The sequence below is a fragment of the Equus asinus genome, chromosome 21 (genome assembly GCF_041296235.1).
Source record: "Equus asinus isolate D_3611 breed Donkey chromosome 21, EquAss-T2T_v2, whole genome shotgun sequence".
Taxonomy (NCBI): Eukaryota; Metazoa; Chordata; class Mammalia; order Perissodactyla; family Equidae; genus Equus; species Equus asinus.
Window position 1 is genome coordinate 58691044 of NC_091810.1, and position 17238 is coordinate 58708281.

The window sequence follows — 17238 nt, forward strand, 5'->3', positions numbered from 1 at the left end:
CTCAGGGTAACAAAAATAAACAAAAACAGGAAATTCACAGTCAACTAAAAGCAATGTTAATGAAGTCTATATGAAAATATGAAAAACCACTTGTGATAAATCACTAATGAAAAAAAGAATACAAAATTGCTCATAAGTTTTGACACAAATACAAACAGGTATATAGTCTTTTTAAAAAACTAGAACGAAATGTTAGGCAGTGGTGGTGAGTCTTCTGTTTTCCAAATTTTCTGTGCTATAGTATTGTTTTATCACCTTAATTTTTATAAAGAAAAAAGTTACAAAGGGTGTGAATATTTTTAAAGTTGTTGGTATGACTCTTGTGAAATTTCTCTCCTTTTATACTGTCACCAGCACACTATATAATTAAATACTTTAATTTTCTATGCTAAGCAATAGAGGAGGAGAAATAGGTTTTGGGAGTATGTGGTTTGAGACCTAAAATTAAAGCTCCATACTATGTGCTGCCTTGACATCTGGTAAATAGGAGGGCCTCTAATGACCCAAGTACAAGTCCCCCTGAACGCCTCCTTGTTCCCAAGGATAAGGCCTCCTAGCCCAATAATGCTGCTTATCAAATGGACCAGGTGCAGTTCCTGCTTATCCCTGAGTAGCAGGGTTCAGTTCCCTGCAGGCCTAGGAATTATTCAAACAAGCCAGTCACATCCTCACAAGGAAGCCAAGGGGCATCTCTCTCTCTTGATACTACAGAGCCTGTCTCCCACAGCAAGTGTTTGTTCACTCTCTGAGTGCAACCCTGTGTGGCATGCAGGGTCCTCTTGCCTCCAGCTATGTGTATATGCAACTAGTAAACTTCTCTCTATCTCATCAGTCCAGTGTCAGGTGTTGTGTGTTCAGCCATCCCCATAACCCTAAGGTGGGAATCCTTCCCTCACCAACAGGGTGAATATAAGCATTATAACAGAGTGAAAAGTGAATTCACTTGCACATACTGAGTTTGATACACCTCTAACACACTTAAGTGAGACATCTATAGGGAGCTGGAAATATCTATGTAGAAGAAGACTGGATTGGATATAATTTAGAAATAATTAATAGGTGGGAAGCAGAGATGATACTATCCAGTGAGTATGTGTAGTCAGGGAAGAGAAGAGGTTAAGAACAAGGTTCTGGGAAGCAGTGTCATTTAGCAGTAGAAGGGAAGCCAGAAAAGAAGTCAAAGAAATGAGTGACAAGTCAGAGACAAATGAGTAAACTATACTAGGGAAGCTAAGAAAGTGAGTAAAGGTGGAAATGGTCAACAGTTTCAAATGCCATGAAGAGAGAAATAAGACAAGGAATACAAAATGAACACTGGATTCCAGAATTAGCAGATGGAATGAGTGCCATCAGCCTGCAACTGTTTGAGAGCAAACGTGAAATGGGGATGTGGAGAAGACTAGTCCTTCGGTAACCATAGCAATGAAATGACAAGTAAAAAGCTTAGGTCATTTAGTTTGTACTAAGGAAATTGTTAATAAGCCAATCTGATAATATTATTCCTTAGGTTGTCTTTGGTATAAATCCTGAGTTTCATACATCCTTTGTAAAGTTCTAGAGTTTGTTTTTTTGGGTTATTTTTAAGGGTGGAATAAAGTCTTAGTCAAGGAACAGAGATGTGTACTTCCCAAAGCTAACCTAGTACACCTAACAAAAGCAAACACTACTCAGATCTCTCAATTTCATAACAAAATCCTAAACCATTTAAAAAGACAAAGACAATACCTGTTCCATAACTTCAGGTGCCATCCAGCAAGGGGTTCCAACAAAGGTCTTTCTCACTTTATTTCGGGTAATATCACCACCAGTTGCTAAAAAAGCACTAACTCCAAAATCTGAAATAGAATACAACAGCAAGGTATTAAGGATACAGTAACTAACATAAATGGATAAGAAAATAATAAATGTGATTATAGTTCTACATACAAACAGGATGACATTTTCTCTTCTTTCTGATGAACTTCTTGACTAAATTGTGACATAGCTTAACAGATCCCTCATTCTATTCCTCTATACCCCCACACATCATCATCTCCTCAGATACTCCTCCTTGCTCCAATCCGTTCTTTTCATCTTCCAAAACTGAAACTCTATACTCATTAAAAAATAATTTCTCATTGTCCCCTCTCCCCAGTCCCTCATAATCACCATTCTACTTCCTGTCTTACGATTCTGACAACTCTAAGTACATCATGAAAGCAGAATCATACAGTATTTGTCTCTTTATAACTGACTTATTTCACTTAGCATAATGTCCTCAAGGCTCATCTACGTTGTAGCATATGTCAGAATTTCCCTCCTTTATGGGCTGAATAACATTCCATTGTATGTATATACCATGTTTTATGTATTCATTCATCCACTTACGGACACCTGGGTTACTTCCATTTTTAGCTATGGTGAATAATGCTGCTATGAAAATGGGTGCACAAATACCTGTTTGAGTCCCTGCTTACAGTTCTTTGGGGTTATGTACCCAGAAGAGGAATTGCTGGATCATATAGTATTTTTATACCTAATTGTTTGAGGAACTGCCATATCATTTTCCACAGCAGCTGTACCATTTTATATTCCCACCAAAAGGAAACAAGGATTCCAATTTCTCCACATCCTTGTTGTTTTCTGGTTTTTTGATAGTAGCCATCCTAACAGGTGTGAGGTGGTATCTCCTTGTAGTTTTGATTCACATTTCCCTGATGATTAGTGATGCTGAGTATCTTTTCATGTGCTTATTGGCCATTTGTACATCTTCTTGGAGAAATGTCTATTCAAGCCCATTTTTTAACTAATTTTTTGTTGTTGTTGACTTTTAGGAATTCTCTATATATTCTGGATATTATTAGTCCCTTATCAGATATATGACTTGCAAATATTTTCTCCCATTCTGTGGGCTGCCTTTTTACTCTGTTGGTAGCATCTTTTGATGCACAAAAATTTTTAATTTTCATGAGTCCAATTTGTCTATTTTTCCTTTTGCTGCCTGTGCCTTTGGTGTCATACCCAAGAAATCACTGTCAAATCCAATCTTGTGAAACTTTTGCCTTAAGTTTTCTTCTAAGAGTTTTATTGTTTTAGGTCTGACATTTAAGTCTTTGATCCATTTTGAGTTAATTTTTGTATATAGTGTTAGATAAGGATCCAACTTCTTTTGCATGGGGATATCCAGTTTTCCCAGCACCATTTGGTAAAAAGACTGTCCTTTCCCTTAAATGGTCTTGGCACCCTTGTCCAAATCATTTGACCACATATGCAAAGGTTTATTTCTGGGCTCTCTTTTCTATTCCATTAGTCTCTATGTCTATCTTTATGCCAATAACATACCGTTTTTATTACTGTTGCTTTACAGTAAGTTTTGGAAACAGGATGTATTAATCCTTCAGCTTTGTTTGCTCTTTTTCAAGATTGTTTTGGTTATTTGAGGTTCCTTGAGATTCCATAGGAATTTGAGGATGGGTTTTTCTACCTCTGGAAAAAAAACGTCACTGGGATCTTGTCAGGGATTGCATTAAAACTGCGGATTACTTTGGGTAGTACTGACATTTTAACAATATTAAGTCTTCCAATCCATGATCATGGGATGTGTTTCTATTTATTTATGTCTTTAATTTCTTTCAGCAATATTTTATACTTCTCATTGTACAAGTCTTTAACTTGCTTGGTTAAGTTAACTCCTAAGTATTTTATTCTTTTTGATGCTACTTATAAATGAAATTGTTTTTCTAATTTCCTTTTCAAATTAGTCCTTGTTAACGTATATAATGCAACTAGATTTTTATGTGTTGACTTTATATCCTACTTTGCTAAATTCATTTATTAATTCAAATAGTTTTTTATGGATGTTTAGTGAGTTTTCTAAATACAAGATCATAATATCTGCAAACGGAAATCATTTTACTTCTTTCTTTCCAGTATGAACAGTTTTTATTTCTTTTTCTTGCCTATTTGTCCAGAACTTCCAGTAGTATGTTGAATAGAAGGGGAAAAGTGGATATCCTGGCCACTGAGTTCCTGAACTCAGTTTTTCATCATTGAGTATGATGTTCACTGTGAGTTTTTCATGTATGGCTATTAGTAAGTTGAGGAAGTTTCCTTTTATTCCTACTTTGTTGCATGTTTCTATGACAAAAGGATATTAAATTTTCTCAGATATTTGTTCTGCACTGCGATAAGCATGTGGTTTTTTCCCCCTTCATTCTGTAAATGTAGTCTATTATATTGATTTTCATATGTTGAACCATCCTTGCATTCCAAGAAAAAATTTCTCACTTGGTCATGGTGTATAATCCATTTAATATGCCACCAAATTCATTTCCCTAATATTTTGTTGAGAATTTCTGCATTAATGTTCATAAAGGATATTGGTCTGTCGTTTTCTCTTCTTGTATGTCTTTGTCTGGCTTTGGTATCAGGGTAATAGTGGCCTCATATAATTAGTGTTCCTTTCTCTTCAATTTTTTGGAAAACTTTGTGAGAAACTGTTCTTCTTCTTTAAATATTTGGTAGAATTCACCAGTGAAACCATCAGATCCAGGGCTTTTCTTTATTGGGAGATTTTTTGACTACTGATGCAATCTCCTATACTAGTTATAGGTCAATTCAGATTTTCTATTTCATCATGATTCCATCTTGGTAGGTTTTGTGTTTCAAGGAGCTTTTCCATTTCCTCGGAGTTATCCAATTTGTTGCAGTACAATTCTTCATAATACTCTTATAATCCATTTTCTTTCTGTGGAATTGGTAGTAATGTCCTCACTTTCACTTCTGATTTCAGACATTTGAGTCTTCTCTCCTTTTACTTAGTCCATCTACTAAAGGTTTGTAAATTTTGATGTTCTTTCAAAGAACTAGTATTTGGTTTCACTGATTTTTCTCCATTGCTTTTCTATTTTCTATTTCCTTTACCTCTGCTTTAAAATTTATTATTTCCTTCCTTCTGCAAGCTTTGGGTTCAGTTTCTTCTTCTTTCTAGTTCATTAAGCTGTAAAGTTAGGCTGTTGATTTGCTATCTTTCTTGTTTTTTAATAAAGTGTCTATAGCTATAAATTTGCCCTTTAGCAATACCTTTTCCATTTCCCCTAAATTTTAGTATGGTTATGATTTCATTTTCATTCATCTCTAAGTATTTCTAATTTCTCTTGTGATGTCTTCCTTCATCCATTGGTTGTCTAAGTGTGTGTTTAGTTTCCACAAATTTGTGAATTTTCTAGTCTTACTTCTGTTATTGATTTCTAGTTTTATCCCACTGCACTCAAAGAAGATACTTCGTATGATATCTATCCTTTCACATCTATTTAGACTTAATTTGTGGCCTAACATATGGTATATCCTGGAATATGCCCCTTGTACACTTGAGAATGTGTATGCTGTTCTTGCTGGGCAGAGTGTTCTGAATATGACTCTTAAGATATAGCTGGTCCAATGTGTTGTTTAAGTCTTCTATTTCCTTATCTTCTGTTTTCTCTATCCATTATTGAGAATAGAGTATTGAAGTCTCCAAACATTATTATAGAGATGTCTATTTTTCCCTAAAGTTCTGTCAGTTTTTACTTTATATATTTTGCTGGCATGTTATTAGGTGAATATTTATAGTTGTCGTATCTTCTTGCTGTATTGAATATGTAAGGTACTTCTTGGTCTCTTATAACCTGTTTTGATTTAAAGTCTGTTTTGTCTGATATTAGAATAGCCACCTCTGCTCTCTTTTGATTACTATTTTTACGGAATATATTTTTCCATCCTTTCATTTTCAATCTACTTGTGTCTTTAGATCTAAAGTGAGTTTCTTATAAACAGATATAATTGGATCCTGTGTTTTTACCCACCAGGCCAATCTGTGTCTTCTGACTGGGGAGTTAATCTATTTATATTTAAAGCAACTACTGATAAGGAGGGACTTACTTTTGTCACTGTGTTGTTTTCCATGTCTTATAGCTTTTCTGTACCTCATTTCCTGTATTACTTATTTTGTGTTTAGTTGATTTTTTGTTGTGAAATGCTTAAAATTTTTTTATCATTTCCTTTTGTTTATACTGTATAGCTATTTTCTTTGTGGTTATCATAGAGATTACATTTACCATTCTAAAGTTATAACACTCTAATCTGAATTTATACCAGGTTAACTTCAATAACATACAAAAACTCTTCTCCTTTAGAACACTGTTCCTACTCTTTTTGGTTGTAGATGTCACAAAATTATATCTTAATACACTGTGTGCTCAAAAACACAAGCTAGTAATTCTTTTAAGTGCATTAGTCTCTTAAACTATGTAGAAAATAAGACTTGGAGTTACAAACCAATGTTACTATAATACTAACTTTTAGACCAATAACTGTTTTTAGTAATCTATTAGTCTCTTACATCATGTAGAAAACAGAAAGTGGAGTTACAAACCATTGTTACAATAATACTAGCTTTTATACTTGCCCATGTATTTACCTTTACTGAGATCTTTATTTCTTCATACTGTCTGGAGTTATTATCTAGTGACCTTTCACTTCACCTTGCATGACTCCCTTGAGCATTTCTTCCAAGGCAGTTCTAGTGAAAACAAATCCCCTCAGCTTTTGTTTATCTGGAATATCTTAACTTATCCCTCACTTTTGAAGGACAGTTTTACTGGAGATAAATTCCTGGTTGACAATTTTTTTCTTTTGGCATTTTGAATATATTGGCCCACTGCCTTCTGGCCTCCAAAGTTTCTGATAAGAAATCTGCTGACAAGCTTATTGAGTATCCCTTGTATGCGATGGGTTGCTTTTCTCTTGCTGCTTTCAAGGCAGTCTTTGGCTTTACTAAGTTAGATTAAACTGTGTCTCTGTGTGAGTCTCCTAGGGTTCATCTTACTGGAAAGATTGTTGAGTTTCTTGGACGTTTACATTCACATCTTTCATCAAATGTGGGAAGTTTTCAGCCATTATTTCTTCAACATTCTCTGTCCCTTTCTCCCTTCTCCTTCTGGGCATCCCACTATGTGTATCTTGGTCCACTTACTGGTGTCCAACAGGTCCCTCAGGTTCTGCTCACTTTTCTTCAATCTTTTTCCTTTCTGTTCCTCAGACTGGATAATTTCCATTTTCCTATCTTCAAGTTCACCAATTTTCTCTTCTTCCAGCTCAAATCTTCATTTGAATACTTCTAGTGAGTTTTTCATTATGTAGTATAAGTTGTACTTTTTAGCTCTAGAATTTCTTTTTAGTTTCTTTCTTTTTTTGTGAGGACGACCGGCCCTGAGCTAACATCTGTTGCGCATTATCCTCTTTTTGCTTGAGAAGATTGTCCCTGAGCTAACATCCGCACCAATCTTCCTCCACTTTGTATATGGGACACTGCAACAGAATGGCCTGATGAGAGCACTGTGTGGGTCTGTGCCTGGGATTTGAACCCACAAATGTCAGGCTGCCAAAGCAGACCACATGAACTTAACCACTATGCCACCAGGCTGGCCCCTCCTTTTGGTTTCTTTTTAGGTTTTCTCTTTATTGATAGTTCCCTTTTGTTCACACATTGTTTTCCTGAGTTTTTCCATATCTTTCTCTAGTTCTAGTTCTCTGAGCATCCTGAAGATGTTTTTTTTTTAAAAAATTATGATAGTTAACAACCTTGTGAAATTTCAGTTGTACATTATTGTTAGTCATGTTGTAGGTACACCACTTCACCCTTTTTGCCCTCCCCCCACCTCCTCTTTCCCCTGGTAACCACCAATCAGTTCTCTTTGTCTATATGTTAACTTCCACCTATGAGTGGAGTCATACAGAGTTCGTCTCTGAAGATGGTTGTTTTAAAGTCTTTCTCTAGTGGACCTGCCATCGGTCTTTTTCAGTGAGTTTCTGTTGATTTATTTATTTCTTCTGAATAGGCCATACTTTCCTGTTTCGTTGAAAGCCTTTTGAATTTTTGTTGAAAACTGGACATTTGAATCTAATAATATTGCAACTCTGGAAATCAGATTCTCCCCCTTTCCCAGGATTTGCTGGTTTTTGTTATTGGTTTTGTTTCTTTTGACTGTTGTAGGCTGTGTCTGTGTTAAGCATCAGCCTGAGGTGTAAACTTTAGGTCTTCTCAGATCTTTTATGCACCTTTCTCTGCGCATGGAGAGTCACTTTCCAATTTTCCCTGTAAATGTAGTTGTTTTTCAATGCTCTGGTCTTTAATTTCTGGCTTCAAAAAGGAGAAAAAGAGAAAAATGTAGAGAAGGAAAAAAGGTGCTGGCCCATTAAGTCCCCTGGAAGTCACTTGTCGGGGGGAGGGGAGGTGCCAGAACAATAGCTGCCCACCTCTTTGTCTGTCCCCCAGGAGAGCAGCAGATCAGTATTACCTCTCTATAGTATATTTATTCTTAAAAATAGTGAGGTTTCTTGACTATTTCTCCTTTAAGGAAAGTAGAGAATGCTTATGAGAGCCCACAGAGGAAGACCCTAATGAGGGTAAGGAGTGGATAACTGGAAGGTAATGAGTAATAGTCAGAAAAATGTCTAAGAACAAAAATGAAGGATAAGTAGTGGAAGATATCTTGAAAGTCAGCGGGGATGTGGCAACATAGGATGCTTGACTAGACATGGTCTCGAAACAGGAGAGAAAACTGACTAAGAAAACACAAAAGATAAGTAATGTAGTTGTATTGACCGTTAAATCAAAATAAAAAGAAATACTAATCATTACCTGCAATCTGTACTGAGCCATCTTCTCCCAGAAGAATATTTCCAGCTTTCACATCTCTTTAAGAAAAAAAAGCTATATATTAAAAAACACTTATTCTTTGAAGTCACATAACTTAAGCAATTGCTTACTATATTCATACAATACTGGCAATATTTAAATGCTCTATTTTGCATTACAGGGTATTAAGGCCAATGGTGAAATTTTAAAAATTTTAATCACTTGCACTAGAATCCAAACACTGTAAACAGAAAGCTACAATAACATATAGCTTTTTACTATAAAATCTAGAAAACCCGGGGTGATTAAAAACTTGATTGGGATAATGGGTGCCAAAGAATATAACCCTCACCTAATTCTACTTTTTGAAATATATTTTTTTCCTATAACCTAATATATGATCAAAGTTTTTAAATGGTCAGTATATAGGTGAAAACAGGGACTATCCTATACCTGTATAAGAACAGATATAAATTATTCAAACATCTCTATATTTTTATTGGTAACTATTTACAAGTCAAGTAATAAATGAATGCATTCTTGTTATAAAAACTTAAACATCACTAAAAAGGCCAAAGTCCTTTGACCACCATTCTCAAGTCTAGTGTTCTCTCCAAAGTTTTCAGCTGTTATCATTCTGGTTAATAGAATATGTTTCTGTGAGATATCTGGGCTTTTCTTCCAACATAAATGATATATACTATCCATTCAAATCTGCAACTTTTTTTTCTCATGCAACAACCTGTTAGCAGTATCTGGCAAAACTTAAAATCCCTAAATCTTATGAGTAGCAAACCTACTTCTTGATAACCTGGAGAAACTCACAATGTACAGGGAATGTACAAGGGAGTTCACTGCAGCATTGTCTGTAATAACAGCCCAAAAATGGTAACCAGCTAGAAAGCTAACAATAGCAGAAAGGTTAAATTAATTCTGTTACAATCATGTACCACATAACAATGTTTTGGTCAACGATGGACCACATATATGATGGTGGCCCCATAAGATTAGTACTAAATAGCCTAGATGTGTTATCAGGCTATCCCATCTAGGTCTGTGTAAGTACTGCAGGGGAGGATGACATTTTCCTCTACCCTTCTAGGTTCTTCTGGCTGGTCTACAAATTAAATTGACATGAGACAGATTAACAGGAGAAAAACAAACAAAAGCTTAATAACGTATACATGAGAGAAATCCAGGAAAATTGAATAACTCACCAAAATTGCCAAAGCCCTCACCTTAAATACCATCCTGAGCTCAACACAAGAGAAGGTGTTGAGAGTTAGGAGGGTCAAGGGCTTCAAAGGGAAGGAAGGCAATTCACAGGTAGGTGAAAAGGAGCAAACATTTGGAAAACAAGTGTTTGTTTGGCCACGCAGAAACAGAAGAACACAGAGGGGAGGCCAACAAACAGGCTTTTCTAATTTCCTTCATGGTCACGTTATGCTAAGGTGACAGCTTGCTTCCTGACACAGGTATTTTAATCTGAATTCTTTTAGGCAGGTAAGGGGAAGGTAACAAGAAAAAACTCTAATTTTTTTGCTTCTCAAAAATAATTAGCCTAAAATAATCCTCATGTTGAAGCGATACATTTTGAGGTGGCAAATTTTGTGTCCCCTCAGTACACTCTATGATCTTTGCATGAAGAAATCTCCCAACAGTGCATTTCTCAGAACGTATCCCCACCGTTAAATGATGCATGACTGTACATCCATGAAATGGACTAAGGTCAATTGACATGTTATGACTTGAAACGCCCTCTAATAAATACTGCTAAATGAACAAATCAAATAGGACAGTGCATTTTGTATGACAACATTAATGTTAAACACGCATACATCTTTCCATATAATACAGCAGAGAGCAATAAATGGTTCTTTTTGTAAAGAGGAATGGGATTGGAGTCAAGGAGAACAGAGTTTGAATAGCTTGTAGGAATGGATTCATCTATCTATTTTGTAATTAAAAATATATATAATTAAACAAAAAAGAGCCTCCCTTGAAGCCAGACAAGAAAGAAAAGAAAGAATAACTCACGGAGGAAGGTCTTGTTTCTCATGAAAAGGAAACAGCGAGAAGCATAACACTTCACCTTTTCCCTGTCCCTGTCTTTTCCTTCATCTTTAGATATCATCATTCCTTGGTAAGAATGAACAACAGTTTCACAGCTGTGTAGCAGCACCACCATACCAGAGTATACAGTACCTTTCCTGAATATATACTAAAGCAAAGGAAATCATGTTACTCAGTATTTTGTGCTGCTTATAAATCCAAGCAATGTACAGGACATTTTCCCAGAGGCTGACTGAGCAGAGGCTGGCTCACTTTGCTCTATAAACCAAAAGTCTCTGACCCTAGATACTATGAACAGGAGAGAATTGAAGACATTCCCTTCACTTGGTGACAAAGACCATTCAACTGAGTCAATCATAAACTTTCAAGTACTTTTTCTGAGCTCATTTGGAATGACATCTAAAATTAAATGGAAAAAATAATGTATAGTTTAGTCACTTCCTCCTCTGCGTTTTTGTAGCAGGCTGTAACACAGTGTTAGCATGCATTATAGAAATATGATCATATTTCTGGGTCTGTCTCTCATTTCAGCATAAGCCCTATCTGGACACACAATTTTTTGTTTTGCTGAGGAATACCAGCCCTGAGCTAACATCTGTTGCCAGTCTTCCTTTGTGCTCGATGAATATTGGCCCTGAGCTTACATCTGTGCCAATCTTCCTCTGTTTTCTATGTGGGTAGCTGTCACAGCATGGCCATCAACGAGTAGTGTAGGTCTGCGCCCAGGAACCAAACCTAGGCTGCTGAAGCAGAGCACACCAAACTTAACCATCAGGCCACAGGGCCGGCCCCTGGGCATATATCTTAATATATTTCTGTATCACCTGCACTTACTTAGTATTACAATTAGTACACAGGAGGCACCTCCCAGATATTCATCAAACAGATTTTAATAACTAAATGGGAGAAAACCTGCATCAAATTCCCTTATGGAGATAAGTGGAGTATTAAACGAATGAATAAATAAATAAATCCAACTAAACACTAAAATAAAACTTGATTGCTTCTGGAGAGAAGTAGAGTATTAAACCAATCAATCAATCCAACTAAATACCAAAATACAACATGATTTTTTGGGGGGTGGGTTACTTTCCCACCATCCCAACCCCCAACTACCTTCTTCTAGCTCTGTTCCAAAATCAGAGTTATAAATTAAGACATTGCAGTTAAAGAGGACAACCTAACTATCCATCAATAGGAGACCAGTTAAACTGTGGTATATCTATATAATGAAATACTGTCAATACTAATGAATAGATGTGTTAATATGGAACAATCTCCAAATATATTCTTAAGTGAAATAAGAATACTACATATAGTATGTTGCCATCTGTCTTTTTTTTTTTTAAGCAGGAGGGAAAGGGTTATATAGATTACATTTATATTAGTATAAAATCTCTCTTAAAGGACTATCAAGAAAATAGCAAGAAGTGGTTCTCTTTAGACCAGGTACCAGAGGTTCAGGGAAGAAAAAAGGCTTCTTTGTAACACAGTCACGCACTGCTTAATAACAGGGATACGTTCTGAGAAATATATCGTTAGGCAATTTCGTTGATGTGTGAATGTCATAGAGTGTACTTACACAAACCTACATGGGACAGCCTACTATACACCCAGGCTACATGATACTATCTTATGCAACCACCGTCATATATGTGCTCCATTGTTGACTGAAACATCATTATGTGGCACACAAATGTACTTTATATTTTAGAAGTTTTAGATTTACATAAAAAGTGAGAAGACAGTACAGAGAGGTTCCCATATAACTTGCACTCAGTTTCCCCTATTATTAACATCTTACATTAGTATGGTATTTTGCTACAATTAATGAACCAGTATTGACACACTACTATTAACTAAAGTCCACAATTTATTCAGATTTTTTAAGATTTTACCTAATGTCCTTTTTCTGTCCCAGGATCCCATCCAGGATACCACATTACATTTAGTTGTCATGTCTCCTTAGACTCTCCTTATCTACGACAGTTTCTTTGACTTTCTTTTTGATCACCTTGACAATTTTGAGGAGTAATGGTCAAGTATTTTACAGGATGCCCCTCTAATGGAATCTGTACAATATTTTCCTCACGACTAGACTGGTGTTATGAGTTTTTGGAAGGAAACCACAGAAGTGCCATTTTCATCATATCATATCAGAGGTACATAGTATCAGCATGATTTAGCACAGTTGATAAGGAGACTTGTTTTTCATCATATGCCATTCTGTGCCATTTGAAATTTTTAAGCCACGTATATGTATTACCTATTCAAATAATGTTTTCTAAGTTTTTGTCTTTCATATGTGAGGAGACAGTAATCCATTTTCAGTAGAGCCTGCCTTTGGGTGACTACTTTTCCTGATCAATTCCCCAGATAACCTATTGATGCTTTCCTTTTGAAACCAAAAGTGCAATCTGTAGAACAGCTTCCAGGAGTAAAAGCAGAGGAATACCATCAAGTTAAACAGCTCACTGCACAATCAAACACACCACAGTCTGTCCTCACAAACGACAGGACAACTGACCTCTCAAGGAAAAGATCTGCAACTAATTATCTGAAAATCAATATAGCCCTTAATTAAAGAACCTTTTTTACTCTGCCACAAAGAATATCAGGCAACCCAGCAGCCCCAACAGTTAAACCCTCGATCCACTCTTATACAGCAAGAACAGTGAGTTTTGTTTTTCACAGCTTAATGTCATTTCTTACATGTCATTATTGCACCAAAGTGACAAATTCCTTTTAAAATTAAAAGGAATATCATAGACATGCTTGACTTTCTCATTAGTACAGAACACAAATTTCTCCCCATAACATTTTTATGACTCATCAATAGGCAGAGTTTATGGAAAACTTGAAAAAGGTCAAGAGAAGCAATGAATCAAAAGGAAAGCTGGAAAATACGCTATATTTAGGCACCTTAAATTGATTAAATATCTAACATTTCTGTTAGAGCTAACCTCTTGAATGGGAAAAATATCTGGGTAGGTAGATACAGAGAGAAAATAATAAGTTTAAAGTTTCCCAGGTGATTCCAATTTGTAGCCCAGGTCCAGAGAGTCTGATTTAAACTGTGAGACAGAGAATTTCCATTCCAGCAACATGGCAAACTATGTATGGCAAACAGAGACTTTCATCACTACTACCCAGGCCTTCATTCCCGTTCTACGAACACAAGGAAATGCTGGATAAATTCGGGAGGAAAAATTGTCACACAGCTGATCACAAAATAAAGAAACAGAAATCCTCAAGTTTCAGAAATGAAATGGACACTTAAGAGCCAGAGCAGTAAGCCTTGGGAGATAGAACAGAGGTACTGCCCCAAATGGCTAGGGAGCTCAGGTTTTAAAATCCACCCCAACCAGAAAACACGGCGCTGGGCTCGTTTAAGATTGAGAGAGAGAACTGAGACCCCTTCATAAAGCCAGGACCCTGGGACGACTGATCCACGATGAAAGATATACTTACCAAAGATAAGATAGTATGGCCATATTAAAATAACACCTAATTGTCTTTAATACAAAAGCATTTCTAGGAATAAAAAGCATCATTATATAACAATAAAAAAGGAGTAATTCACCAGGAAGATAACAATCCTAAACTTTTATGTATGTATAACATATCTTCGATCACAGAGAATTATAGTCCAAAGGGGTCGTCCATGTTGTAGGCTCTTTCCCACTAACTTCTGGCCTCCATTGTTCTGATGTGAGGTTAGCTCTTAATTATGTTGATGCTCTCTGTCTTAGTCTGTTCAGGCTGCTATAACAAAAATCCCACAGCCTGGGTGGCTTAAACAATCGACATTTATTTCTCACAGTGCTGGAGGCTAGGAAGTTCAAGCTCAAAGCAGTGGCAGATTTGGTGGCTGGTGAGGATCTGTTTCCCAGTTCACAGGTGACCATCTGTTCACTGTGTCTTCACATGACAGAGGGCAAGGGAGTTCTCTGAGGTCTCTCTTATAAGAACACTAATCCCACTCGTGAGGGCACCCTCATGACCTAATCAGCTCCCAAGGGCCCCACCTCCAAATACCATCACTTTGCTTTGGGGATTAGATTTCATATGAATTCCGAAGGGACACATCCAGTCTATAGCACTTCCCCTACATAATAAGTTGTTTTTCTCTTGCTTTTTTCAAGATATTCTCTTTGTGTTTAGGTTTCAGCAGTGTGACTCTGATGTGTCTAGGTATAGATCTCTTTGTATTTATCTTAATTGTGATTCATTGAACTTCTTAAATTTGTAGATGAATGTTGTTCTTCAAATTTGGAAGTTTGGGGCCATTATTTCTTTCAAAATTTTTCTGTCCCTTTTATTCATTTAGCTAAATGAGAGTTGATATATTTTACAAAGTAGATGTTACAATCATAAGATATCGAGCACAGACTGAATTTGCGCCTGCAGTTGATGAGAATCAATTCATTGCTTTCTAAAAAAGACAGTGACCTTAATGTGTATTTCAGTGTGTATTTTGGGTTAATTTTACTATTAACTATATAAAGTCTGCATATGTAAAGCTTTAAGAAAAAGAATATACTTTTATCCATGTTCTGAAGTGAAGACTTTGACTTTTAAACATAGAGATGTAGATATATTAAACAAAAGAAGACAACATGTGGTATATTTAAAGAATAATTCCAGTGGCAGATCTAAATTCCCATGAGTTAGTAACTAAAAAATATAACAGATACTGAACCAATATATACCCAGCAACATTGATTAGAACTATCTTTTCTAGCAGGCTTTGGAAGCAGACTGCCTAAATTCAGATCCCAGTTCTGTCACTAGCTGGGTGACTGCTGGCAAGTTATTTAACTCTCTTTGCCTTAGTTTCCTCATCTGTAAAATGGGGATGATAACAGTACCTTCCTCATAAAGTCACTATGAAGATTAATGAGGTAATGGTGGCAATACATTTAGAATAGTATTTAGCACACAAGTTTCAGTGAATGTTAGCTGTCCTTATCTGCACCAGAGGTCGACAAACATTTTATTAAAGGGTCAGACAATACATATTTTAGGTTTTGTGGGCCAGAAGTTCTCTGTCACCACTACATTGTCTTTGTAGTGTGAAAGGGGCCAGAGACAATCCGTAAATAAATGGGCGTGACTGTATTTTTTTTTAATAGGCATTAGGCTGGATTCAGTTTGTCAATTCCTGATGATCTACATGGCTGTAGAAAAAATTTTTTTTGTTTCACATAATAGTCTGGGCATAGGAGACATCAGTCCAGTATGGTGACTTCATAGAGTCAGGGACTCAGGCTCCTTCTATTTATTGGTCTACCACCCCTAAGTTCTTGCTGCATAGTCCAAGATTGCTTACCACCACATCCACATTTCAGTGGAAGGAAGGAAAGAGGAAATAGAGGTTATGCCACTTTCTGTTAGCAGTGGTTCTCAGGACATTTGGCAATGTCTGGAGACATTTTTGGTTATCACAATGGGCACTGGGGGGGAGGCACTACTGCCATGTAATGGGTAGAAGCCAGGGACACTGCCAAATAGATCCTACAACACACAGGACAGCCCCTACAACAAAGAATTACCCAACCCAAACGTCAACAGTGCTGGGGTTGATAAAACCTGTTAAGAGAACAACTTGAAAGTTGTACCTTTGTTCTCATCACAGTGGCTAGAAACAAAATCACATGGTCATATCTGGCCTGCATGGGAGGCTATGAAACGTCGCCTTTCTTCTGAATGGTCATGTGCCCAGTAAAAATGTCATTTTTTTTTTAATTCTAAAAGAAAGGGAGACATATTAGGGGCCAATTAGCAGTCTCTGGCACATTTCTTTCTGGGAGACTGCCTGATGAACATGGAATCAGAATTGAGGTATTAACTGAATTATGTTCATTGCCAGTATAAAAGAACATCCACAAGGTTATCACCATTCAGAGAAGGGGAATCCTCTGTTTTTCAGGGCATCTTTTCCTCTTGACAGTGTGGGAAATACATTCCCAAATGTTTACTCTTTGGTCATACTCCTTTTTCAGTCATTTGTTAACAGATTATTTTAACTGAGTACAAAACAATTGATTAGGTACAATTTTAGATAAGAAATCCTATTGTCTTAAGAATATACCTTTAGTGTTTCCAAGATTTCTAGTTTATATGTTATTCCTTAGAGTCGACTGTTCTCCTTCATCCCCATAAAAAGGAGAGTCTGTTTTCCTTTGTAAGACTTAAGCAGGTTGGAAAATTTAGACAACTGGAAAAAAGTATTCATTTTTTCCTAGAATGAGATGCTTTTATAGATGGCTGATTTCACTTATTATATGTTGATTTTCTTTAAAATGCTGCTATTCTCAGAGTAACCAAATTAAAACTTTGTGTGTGGGGAGGAGGGTACCCCGCTTTTTTCCTACACATTCTGATTACTCCTTAAAACCTCAGTTTTGCAACTTGGCATTGTCTGATCTTTTTGATCAACTGCTTTTCTGAGCCTTTGCTTGTCTGTTTGCTGAGGGATTAGGGTTAAGTAGGTGATCTTCTTTTAA

General features: G+C 36.4%; 1 protein-coding gene across 2 annotated transcripts in view; it reads right to left on the minus strand.

Moving 5' to 3' along the window:
* The window catches only part of OXSR1 (oxidative stress responsive kinase 1), an 89983-nt gene that overhangs the window by 30850 nt on the left and 41895 nt on the right, over positions 1-17238 (minus strand). For both annotated transcript variants that reach the window (XM_070492316.1, XM_070492315.1), the window contains exons 5-6: positions 8660-8715; positions 1726-1835 (exon numbers count right to left, since the gene is read on the minus strand). In XM_070492316.1, coding sequence (XP_070348417.1) covers positions 1726-1835; positions 8660-8715 — 166 coding nt within the window. The remainder of the gene's footprint in view (positions 1-1725; positions 1836-8659; positions 8716-17238) is intronic.